Source organism: Anabrus simplex, chromosome 2, assembly GCF_040414725.1.
Source record: "Anabrus simplex isolate iqAnaSimp1 chromosome 2, ASM4041472v1, whole genome shotgun sequence".
NCBI classification, from domain to species: domain Eukaryota; kingdom Metazoa; phylum Arthropoda; class Insecta; order Orthoptera; family Tettigoniidae; genus Anabrus; species Anabrus simplex.
Window position 1 is genome coordinate 1150436649 of NC_090266.1, and position 12459 is coordinate 1150449107.

A 12459-nucleotide genomic window follows, 5' to 3' on the forward strand; every position below is an offset into this window, starting at 1 on the left:
GGCAAACGTAGATGATTACTGCCCAGTTTCGATTACATCAGGGGTCTGTAAATGTATGAAACGTCTAGTTGTTAAATATATGTTGGATTTTTTTCTAAAAGAGAAACCTGGTGAACTCAAACCAGCACGTCTTCCTTCCTGGAAAACCTGCACTACACTTTTAACAAAAGTCATAGAAGACTGGCAGTTCTCTTTGGAACAGACAACAGACGTCTCACAAATAGACTGTGTGACCCTGGAATGGAGCAAGGCTTCTGACCAGATATCACAGCAGAGACTTCTGTTAAAACTTAAGTACTACAGCATTCAGGGAAAACTGTAGGCATGGTTGAAGTCATTCATCGAAGGCAATGTTTCCACTCCCTGCAGCTTACTCACTGCTCTGTTAAGAGGGGCCAAGGAGTTGCTTTTATCTCCTGCCCCAACCAAAACTACCTCATGTTCAAATGGATTTTACGCTTGTAGTACTCGGCTGTGGAAACTCCTACCATCTGAAGTAAAATTGCTTTCTCTTCATCACTTCCTCCACACAGTAAAGAAAATGTATATATCTTATATAAATTACTGCTTCAAGAATGATGTGTGCATGTACAGTTGAATATGGGCGAATGTGTATGTGTGAGAGTATGGAAGTGGGAGTGGTTGTGAACAAGTATGAGCTCAGAAGAGTGTGTATACAGGGGTATGAATGACTTTGTCTTGTTACTCTTATTATGTGCAGCATAAATCAAGATTATTATTCTAAGAATACAGTGTTTTGATTGTACATATATACATTTAAAATTGTCCATCCATCTGTAAATATTTAGCAGAGTTTATGTAAACATACATATGTGGGGATTGAGGCACTTCAGTGTATGTGGGGCTTGCCCATTCTCCATCTACCACCCCCAAGATGGTACATATACAATTTGTGGGAAAATAAATAAATAAAATAAATAAATAATAAATAAATATAAAAATAAATAAATAAAACTAATACATAAAAATAAATAATTTTAAAAGCTAATTATTAGTCACACCTCATGAAAAAAAAAAAAAGCCACCTTATAAACAAGACATAATAAAGTACGGGGTACATAGAAGGGAATCTTATAATTTTAAGATAGGGAAAACAACTTGTGTTTGTATTTGCAGGAATGTCATTGAACGTAGTATACTGTTTCAGAGATTTATACCTAAACCTCAGCAGTAATGTAACAGAGTGATTAGCTCTGTGCCTTATTGGATTTTTCCCCCACAGGAATTACCTGAATACTGATTTCTGATGTAGAATAAGTGGACTCAAGGAGAATGGTCTCTCTGGAAGTGGTAATCTTTTTTCTAAATTTCTGACAGAGAGCCAAATCCATGTATTTCCCAAGGAAATAAACATTCCTTAACTGTCTCAGCTAGGGAGCCTTTGATAACAACAGAAACAGCAATAACACCATCACCATCATGATGATAAACGAACTATGCAACACCTGCAATAACTTAGGTAAGATATAAACTGTACAACACTTGCAACAACTTCAGTTTGAAACTCACCTCATAAGCAGCACTAAGTTCTTTGAAGAATGTGCGCACCCTATGAAGTATGTATTCATTGTCAGGGGCAACTACGATGTAAGCTACGTCTCTCGCATAAGAATAAGGTTCCAGAAGCAATTTCTCCCAGTACTGAATTGCATATGGAGATAACGACAGCCAGTCCTTTTCATAGCCAACCATAAGTGATGGTATGGGTTGAGGCTCACATCGATCATCAGTACCTATTTGAAATTAAACATAAAAGTAAATGCAACATAGAAGTGAAAACTGTAAATAAATATCCTTCTATGCTGGCTATAAAATCCTTTAAATCAGAAAACAAGATTTTTACAAGAGATTACAAGGTATTTAGCACACACAAGAAAATTAGAATTTGAAGTTAAGTGTCTCCAAAAAAAAAAAGTAATAGGTTAGCACTCACATATTCCATACATCACTATTGCAGTGACTAAATAGTGAATAATGTCACAAAACAGCAGCAGGAAAACAATCACTGTAATATGCTGGAATAAAAGCTTATACTAATTGTACCTGTTGCTGATGGAGATTTTTTATGTCAATATATTGCATCAGTTGGAAATGATTACATCCATTTATTATTACATCTACTTACTATTCAATTCTGCATACCTAATGCAAAGTATTAAAAACGAATAAAAAATTCAACTCGAAAAGAGAATTTTTGGAGATAGAAGAAAGAGGAGGGGGTGGGGTGTTTGGGGAAGGCAGAGTGTCTTTGTGCATGTAATTACCAAACAATGAGGCAAACTATCAGAAAGACCTTTATTTCAATGAGTTCAATAATTTCTGACATCAATAAAATAAAAAAAAACTGGTAGGCAGATAATTAAAATAAATGTAATAAAAGTGTTTGTGATTCACTAGTAATTATATGCAATACATTTTCCATAATGAAAATCTGGAATATTTACTGCTTGATTCTCATATTCCCTTTTAACACATCAGGTGATGGGGCAGTCCATTTCTAAATAAAACAAATTCAGAAACTAAAAATGAAAAAAAAAAGAACACCATGAAGCCCACACTATGTAATGCACCAACACAAATCATTCACATAAAGTCATATTCTTATATTCTCCATGTTACGTTGAAAGGCTATTTCAATATTGTGAAACCTCTTCCAGCAGCAATGCAGGCTGCCACCTAGGAATGTAAACAACTGCAGGGAAGTGATCAATATCATCCAGCAGAATGGAGTTCCATGCACACTCCATATCGTGGGAAAGACCAAACTAGGTGAACTTCAATCCAGCGTTCAACAGTGATCATGCTGGTTGGAGGATTTGACAAACATCTTGGAAAGCAAGCTGAATTGTGCTAGTGAAATGTGGGTGGGCATTACCCTGTTGTAAAAAGTACCTCGGTATTGTCACACACATGATGAATGGGTTATATGATGATATGGATGGACTATGCACTGCACAATGTTCCTTGTATAAAACCTCTACACCAGAATCAATTGGACATTGTAACCAATAGCTTTCCACTCCCCAATTCCAGACAAATGTCCTATCGTCACTGCCTTATACATCATATAAGGCGCAGCTCACCCCGTTGACCCAGTATATGCAAATCATGACCCATATGGTGGTATCATCTGCTCATCACTGAACATGACACTTCACCATTCATCCTTCCAGGTATTTGTGTGGTACCACCAGTGGACGTGACCTGCATGGTGGTAGACCATCGTGGTTTTTCAATGGTGCACAAGTCTTGGTGTGCATCTGTGTGGCAGGACTGTTCAGAACAAGCATACGAACAAGTGCTCCCTCCACCGACCAACAGTGCTACTACCAATGCAATGCAGGCAATTCTATTCCCCTGCTTTTCTAGTTTCACATCGGATAGTTCGGTAGCAAAAGCTTTATCTCTAAATTATTGAGGTTTCATATCTTTTAATAGCTAAAATTACTGATATATATAGTATACAAATCATTGAAATTACTGAAATGGGACCTTACCCATTGGCTCAAAATGCTAATGTGTTGTGTGAGGATATGAGACTGTGGGGATAATAATATTAAAAAAATTAAACACACAATGGCGTGGTTGGGGCAGGCCTTTTGAGTTGATATTCGTGGACAACCTATGCATTTGTGAAGATTAGGCCCTACTTAGGATTGAAGATGGCACAAGCACCTAGTCTCCCTGAGCCAGAGGTCTTAGCCAGTGAAGGTTAAAATGTCAGATCCCATCAAGAATTGAACCCAAGACCCCTTGGACGAAAGGCCAACATACTAACTAGTAAGCTACAGAACCAGAGAAATTGTGAAACAACATTTCAGAAGTGACCTTTAGGGACATGTAAAATTAAGAAGTATATACAATATAGACTATCCCACGTTCCCACACATCATGTTGATCGTGCTGAAGGAGGAGTTGAAATTAACTTAATAGGGCATATGAGTCATCCAGTTGCAAAACCCATTATGTGCAGACAAACAAATTTTTCAGGAAGCGCAAAAAACTGTCATTTGTCATGCAACAAAGATAGGAGGTTGAAATTTTGTAATTAAACAGTAAGCATTCATCTTCATCATACCGCAAAATATCCACAAAATTTAACTTATAGAACCCATGTATTTTGCAAAAAACATTTGGAGATAACGAGTTTTGCAGCAATTTTGTGGAGATAAAAAATATGTGCAGCAGTATATGGAATAGAGTGTGCAGATTTATGGTGAAAGTGTTTTAGTAGCTATGTTTGAATGTATTACACTCTGAAAATAGCATGAATGGATAGAATTTAGGTTAGGATATGTTTTGATATCTAATCCCCGCTCTTTGATTTAATGATTACATCAAGAAATCATCACTCATTCAAAACGTTTTATAAGTTCTTTAACATTCTGTACAGTTATATTAACAATCCATTACTGTCCTCAATGAAATCTCCCACATCAATGTCATAGTCTGGCATTTCACTGTTTAAATTTTGCTGCTGGTCAAACAGTGCCTTGTAGAATGTGTGGTCATCTTTCCTTATCCACCCTTTCCCGTAATGTTTGGTCAGCAGTGTGTGCAGGTCGTTGAGCTTTTCTTTCTTAAGAGGAACTGCTTCCTCCACTGGTACTAGCATAATAGCAGAAAAGGGTTTCCCATGGTTCAATATGCTTTTTGCTTCCTCCACAATCGCCGTTACAGTTTACTTCACTTCTTATCACACAGTTGCCTGATTTTGTTCGTGTACATATGATCCTCTTACAGGGTTCTGCGACATAACGAGCTTTGCTGCACAACACACGCTAGATATAACTACTTTTGCAGCAGTTCTGTTATTTGTCACCTTTAAAGGTATGGATTAAATGGCCTTTGCTCACGTATTACATTACTGGATTGTGTATTTTGATGAGCTACATACAATGGTGGTGATAACTCATTTTGAGAAAAAAAATGGACATAACATGTTTTGCAACTGGACAACTCATATTGCAAAATAATCTTCCATTTTGATGTACATGGTATTTAGATTTCACTTGATAAAAATATCACCCTTCATTCTAATACGTATAAAACTTGTGTTGAAATATATTAAAGCTGCTCATGTTTTAACGAACAACATAAGAATGAAACCACAATATGACCACACACTCCTATGCCTCCAGATAATTTGATCGACTAATTGACTAAGGATAAGACATATGACCATCAGATAATGAATAATAATGGTTGATAGAAAAGAAATTTTTGTAACTGTTAATGTTTGAGTGACACTTCACCTACTTTTTGTAGTTTAAGCCTTGATGAATCAATCAATCAATCAATCAATCAATCAATCAATCAATCAATCAATCAATCAATCAATCAATCAATCAATCAATCAATCAATCTCTGTTTAGGGCTGTTTACCTGATCGTTTCTTAAACGATTTCGAAGAACTTGGAAATTTAGCAAACATTTTCCTAGAAAAAACTACTTCACTAGGGGGTTAAAACATTGTGGTCTGCAATTTTGTGTTTCCACAACAGTGCGATTTCCATTTGATAACCTGATTACTTATTAACTGGGACTAGGATAAGAGGGAATGTATTTAAGAAAGATAACAATTCAAAGAAATCATGGGGACATTTTACCCACATATCTGTCAAGTCCATGAGTACTTAACAGACTGATCAGCACTTCACCACTATGAGCCACCATGGTTGATATTTAAAGAATGATCTACTGTATTTAGTATGTGATTAACATTCATGTCTTGTTATTCATTCTTGTGTCTTTGAAATACAGCTGATACCTCCTGGGAGAGTTCTAAGAATTTATGAGAAACTCAGAATTTTATTTCAAAATACACTATGAAGGGCAAAAAATGTAATAAACCTCCTCCATACTGAAATCCATTAAACCCATTCCACTGTTCATTACCTCTGACGTTGAGAGTATATAGTTTTGGAACAATATACTATTCAGCCCAGTTACCTGGAGGCCATAATCATTAAGGCGTCAAGTCTTCAAAATCTGGCACCATGGTTAGCTGGTTCAAGTCCCGTTGGTGAAGAGAATTTTAACCATCGGAATGTTGGCCAGCAGGGTAAGAGAGGCAGTCGAATGCAATATCTTATCACTAAATTGCATGCCAAAAGTCTGGCTTTAATTCCAAACTTCTCCGCAGTGTTCATATGGAGTGAGGGCACGCGACACCATTGACAATGATTCACCTGTTGGATGGCAATGTCAAGCCTAATATAGACCTCATGATGTCATTCAACAGAAATGGGCTATGTGCCAACACTGGGTTTCATCCTCTCCCTACATCATCAACATCCTCTTCATCATCCACCCAAACATGTAGGTCGCCCGTTGGCATCAAATAGATAGACCTGCACCAGGCCTCTCTGGAGGGGATGCACGGACTCTCTCTAAATAGTCACCCACTTTTTCCCCAAACTTACCTGGGCCCTTTTGAGTAGTTATGCTGCAATGTCTCCCAGGACGGCAGTACACAGAAATAAATCATGTAGAAGTGTAGGACAGTTCATACAGTGAGTTTGTAGCTGTGATTGACAATAAGCAAATAGACCATATAAACACTGTTTTCAGGCCACCTTCGCAGTGAAAGATGGAAAGCTGAGCAGAGTCAAGGCATCAAGGTAAAAGACATCATGGGTAGAAATACTGAATCACAGACTAAAGGGCTAAGCCGCACATGCCAAAAGAAGCAGAAGACAAATTACGAGACTACCATGTGTAAACTTTGATATTTAATGACTGAAAGGCTGATGATATTTTGCAAAGGTTTAAGTACTTATTCTACTTACTAGCGATGAAAGTAGTTTTGTAACTTACTATTGGCAATTATGTTTAAATTTATCGAAACAGCTAACACAGTTTCAGTTGTTCCCGTAAACGATTGTGAATCAATAGTTTCAAATTATTCACAGAAGAAAAGCACCTCTAAAATTAAATATAACTATCTGGCAGGAAAACTGATAGAATAACTGAATCACGACTTTTACTCAAAGGAACTTCTTTCAAAATGTATGGAAAAAACATACTATCTTCAGTCAACATTACAAGTTTCATCACCCTACTTTTTTTTTTTTTTGCTACTTCCTTTACGTCGCACCGACACAGATAGGTCTTGTGGCGACGATAGGACAGGGAAGGGCTAGGAGTGGGAAGGAAGCGGCCGTGGCCTTAATTAAGGTACAGCCCCAGCATTTGCCTGGTGTGAAAATGGGAAACCACGGAAAACCATTTTCAGGGCTGCCGACAGTGGGGTTCGAATCCACTATCTCCCGATTACTGGATACTGGCCGCACTTAAGCGACTGCAGCTATCGAGCTCGGTACCCTACGTTTTATTCCAGTAATTTACATAAGAATACAGAACAAGTCTGCTGCCCCTCCCTTCATTTTTCAGGCATGGATGTTGCTTTGATTTCATTATATAATGCAGTGGTATTCAACTTTTTTTTTCCTCCATGAATCCCTCGACACAGTTTTACACTCAAGATGGTACCTCAGGAATTAAGGCTTCATTCAATTTATACTGTGGTTCATGGTTGAGGATTACGTCCTAGTTCATGAACAAGTTGCTATGGATTGGGAGTGGGCATCTCAGACATATTCCGAGTCATGGCCCTCCCTGTGCACAGGCGGCTAAGACCCATTAGAGCAGAGATCCTCACTAGGACTATGTGTAAGCAGGGTACCATCCTGAATCACAGAACTTCGAGCATGCTCAGAACGTTTTAAGCAAGCCTCGGACTTATGGGAGTAATGGAGTCCCACTTCCATTTGGCAGACGAGGAACTGCTTGGAAACAACATGGTGAACAAAATGGAATTCGATGGGGAAGCTATCAATATTAATGGGGCTTATGGAAGAAAGAAAGGAAGAAAGAAAGGAGAACTAGCTGAGTCAGCAAAGAGGATGCATCTGGATCTGTTAGGAGTTAATGAAATTGGGTAAGGGGAAATAATGAGGAAGAGATAGGTGATTTTAAAATATTTTGACGGGCGTTAAAAAGGGAAGGGAAGAGTGGGGGTAGGACGGTTCATCAGGAATATGATTGAATGCAACATAGTTTCTCTTAGGCACGGAAATGAGCGAATGATGTGGGTAGATTTGGCAGATGGAGGAATTGGGATGAGCATTGTCTTAATGTATTCACCATGTAAGGGTGTAGATGAGGAGGAAGTTGACAAGTTATATGAGCATTGAGTGACATTACAGCCAGGGTCAACAGCAAGGATAGGACTAAAGGGCAATTTCAATGCGAGAGCTGAAAATAGAACTGAAGTACATGGGAAGGTGATGGATAAATGTGGGGAAGATATGAGAGATAATAGGAACGGGAAGCATTTACTACACTTCTGTGCTAGTATGTAATTAGCAGTAACAAATACATTCTTCAAGCGTAAGGCTATTCACCACTACACATTGGAGGGTAGGGGCACCAGATACACATTAGACAATATCTCTTAAACTTTGAATTCAGGGCATCTGTTAGGAATGTGCTGGTTTTCCAGGGATTTTTCGACAATACAACAACTATCACATTTGTAGTGAACTAAGTATCTCTAGGCCTACAATAGAGAAAGTGAAATCTCTGCAGACGAAGAAGGATTGAAAAATCTCCAGGATGAGGGAATTAGACATTACATGGATATGACTAGTGAAAAGTTCCAAACAATGAACAGTACGCAGGTTCAGAATATAGAAAGAGAAAGGGTGGCATACAGGGATGCTGCAGTAGAAACAGAAATGGAATGACTAGAAAAAACTGTCTAAAGATTGGAAAAAGCAAACATCTTGGTGGAATGATGAAGTGAGAGCAGCTTGTAAACATAAAAAGAAGGCTTGTCAAAAATGGCTCCAAACAAGGACTGATGCAGACAGAGAACTGTACGTAGATGAAAGAAACAGAGCGAAACAAACAGTTGTTTAATTCAAGAAGAAGTTGTGGGATGATTTTGACAATAACCTGGAAAGGCTAATAAAGAATATGAGAAAGGGACAGAAAAAATAGAAATGAATAAATAAATAAAAAAACCCATGGCACTACAGCCCTTGAAGGCCTTGGCCTACCAAACGACCGCTGCTCAGCCCGAATGCCTGCAGATTACGAGGTGTCGTGTGGTCAGTACAACAAATCCTCTCGGCCGTTATCTTTGGCTTTCTAGACCGGGGCCGCTATCTCACCGTCAGATAGCTCCTCAATTCTAATCACATAGGCTGAGTGGACCTCGAATCAGCCCTCAGGTCCAGGTAAAAATCCCTGACCTGGCCGGGAATCGAATCCGGGGCTTCCGGGTGGGAGGCAGGCACGCTACCCCTACACCACGGAAATGAATAGTGTTTTCGATAAATCAGGAGAACTCATAACAGAGAATCACTGGACAGGTAGGGAGGGTGCAATCTATGGTTGAAAGTAAGTTGGACGAAAACCAGTGTGGTTTCAGACCGCAGAGGGGCTGTAACAATCATATTTTTAGTATGTGCCAGGTAATGAAAAAATGCTACGAGAGGAATAGACCGTTATGTTTATGTTTTGTAGATCTAGAGAATGCATATGACAGAGTACCGAGGGAAAAGATCTTCACCGTATTGGGTAACAATAGCATTAAGCATATATTAATAAAATGAATCAAAGGCTTTTATGTTGTCAATTGATGGGAGAATGAGTTCCTGGTTCATCGGACTTAACAGGGGTTAGACAAGGCTGTAATCTTTCACCTTTGTTGTTCATAGTTTACATGGATCATCTACTGAAAGGTATTAAATGGCAGGGAGGGATTCAGTTAGGATAAAATGCAATAAGCAGTCTGGCCTACACTGACGACTTGGTCTTAATGGCAGATTGTGCCGATAGCCACCAGTCTGATATCATGGAACTTGATAATAGGTGCAATGAGTATGGTATGAAAATCAGCCTTTCTAAAACTAAACAGACAGCAGTAGATAAGAAATCTAAGGAAACAATGTCAGGTTCGGAAGAGAAAGCTGGAACATGTAGATAATTTCAAGTATTTAAGGATGTGCACTCTCCCAGGATGGTAGTATACTAAGTTATAGTAAATCAAGGAGCAGCAAAGCTAATGCGAGTTCACAGTTGCGATCAACAGTATTCTGTAGGAAGGAAGTCAGCTCTTGAACAAAACTATCTTTACAATGGTCTGCTTTCAGACCAACTTTGCTTTACAGGAGTGAAAGCTGGGTGGACACAGGATATCTTATTTATAAGTTATAAGTAACAGACATGAATGTATTGAGAATGATTGCTGGTAAAAACAGGTGGGAACGATGGGACTGGGGTACATTCATAATAATGGCAGACACTTACTCTCCCCCTGCCTTTCTACATCCTCAGAAAGACTGTCTTAGTTTTTCCAACTGAAATGAACATAGGTCATTATAATGACATCAGTCGGAATGGCGCGATTAAAAGCAATGCTTTCATACGAAATACTCGATCTAATGAAAAACCGCACGTTTTCTCACTTCTAACAAACAGTTCTACGCTGCCGATCTAACAGTCCAAAGTTCCAGAACAGGAATGACCAAGCCACAGACAGCCGTGATCCGTGAACACTCGTCTTTTTTCGGGGCGGGGTTGAATATTCAAATATCCGATGGCAAAAACTATGCCCGTTTACCAATCTGTTTCCTAAGAGTACCCAATGTGTCCGAAAATCTCAATTCACTACACTGGCGACAGGAAAAACTATCTGACTTGGAGGCAAAATTTTCCTCCAAGCCAGAGGAGAAACCCCCTCTTCACTGCTAATTTAGAATAAAAAGAATGTAAAATTTAATAAAAGGGAAGAGAAAGAAGCTTTTCTTAAGAAACAGCTCTTTTCAGAGTTGAATTTCGAGTTACTTAGTGAATTGTGGTGCTATAATTTGGAATAGGCCTAAATTGTAATTCTAGACCAGGTCATACTACTACTACTACTACTACTACTAGTGAGCCTCTGCCATAAGTGTGCACACTGCTCATTCAAAACAGAGCGTCAGAGTAAGGATTGAATAGCTGGAATACTATGATGAACCAGTGTGTTACATACCAGCAGTATCAGGAAATGTATGAACCAGAGGAATGGCATGCTAAAGAAGAAAGTTTTCTAACTCCCCAGCTATTTCCCGCCAATATTCAGTCAGGCCAGTAAATCACTTTGTTGTTCATAGTTTACATGGATCATCTACTGAAAGGTATTAAATGGCAGGGAGGGATTCAGTTAGGATAAAATGCAATAAGCACCTTCCCATGTACTTCAGTTCTATTTTCAGCTCTCGCATTGAAATTGCCCTTTAGTCCTATCCTTGCTGTTGACCCTGGCTGTAATGTCACTCAATGCTCATATAACTTGTCAACTTCCTCCTCATCTACACCCTTACATGGTGAATACATTAAGACAATGCTCATCCCAATTCCTCCATCTGCCAAATCTACCCACATCATTCGCTCATTTCCGTGCCTAAGAGAAACTATGTTGCATTCAATCAGGTTCGGTACACAGCAGTAATTCCATCTATCGGACTTGAGTGGTGGCTTAAGAGACAAAGAACATCAAAACAAACAATGGTCAATATAATGTTATTGTTGATCAACGTTATGTGCTTTCGATGTTGTAGGCCTTCACATTTATTTGCTTCCGACTCTGAAATACCACTATTATCATAGTTGGCACAGTAAAACTGAATAAAACATGTGATTGGAAATTGTATTCTCTATAACTTTTGTTATGTAGTACTTCTCGATAGGACCAATAACATCGGTATTTAAGAATTAAAAATTTAGGTGCCTTCCCCTAAACTACAATTTCATCCAGGGTGATTAAAATTGTTTATAGCTTAGACTGTAGTTTCTTATTCCCCGACTCTATATAACGATTTTCATTAAATTCTGTTAATCCATTTTCTCGTGGCTCAGCATTCATATGGACTTAGCAACAAAAATACAAATTCATGAATACCTGTGTTATCATAGCTAGTATGGTAAAAATGTATAAGACAGAAACGATCGGAAATTTAATTCTATCTAACTTCACTTATGTAGTATTTATCGATAGGACCACTAATAATATGAATATTTGAGAATTAAATTTCACGCCTTCCCCTAAACCACCATTTCACTCAGCCTAGATTGTAGTGGCTCATCCCCCGACTTTAAATACTGATTTTCTTAAAATTCTCTTCGGCCATTTTCTCGTGATGTGTGTACATACATACATACAGACAGAAATTACGGAAAAGTAAGAAGTGCATTTCCTTGTTACTGTGGACATGACCGATACAGAAATATCATTCTTTTCAAATTCTGAGCAATGTACAGACAAAACTCTTATTTTATATATATAGATGTACAAAGAGCACTACGAAATTTTTGCAATGTGAGTGAACGCTTTAGACTTTTCACAATAATTTCCACCACACTCAATAAACTTCTCTATACGTCAAA

At 38.3% G+C, this 12459-nt stretch overlaps 1 protein-coding gene across 2 annotated transcripts in view; it reads right to left on the reverse strand.

Annotated features, from left to right (window-relative positions):
- The window catches only part of skd (mediator complex subunit skuld), an 888725-nt gene that overhangs the window by 124017 nt on the left and 752249 nt on the right, over window positions 1-12459 (reverse strand). For both annotated transcript variants that reach the window (XM_067142112.2, XM_067142111.2), the window contains one exon: window positions 1531-1754. In XM_067142112.2, the coding sequence (XP_066998213.1) occupies window positions 1531-1754 (224 nt within the window). The remainder of the gene's footprint in view (window positions 1-1530; window positions 1755-12459) is intronic.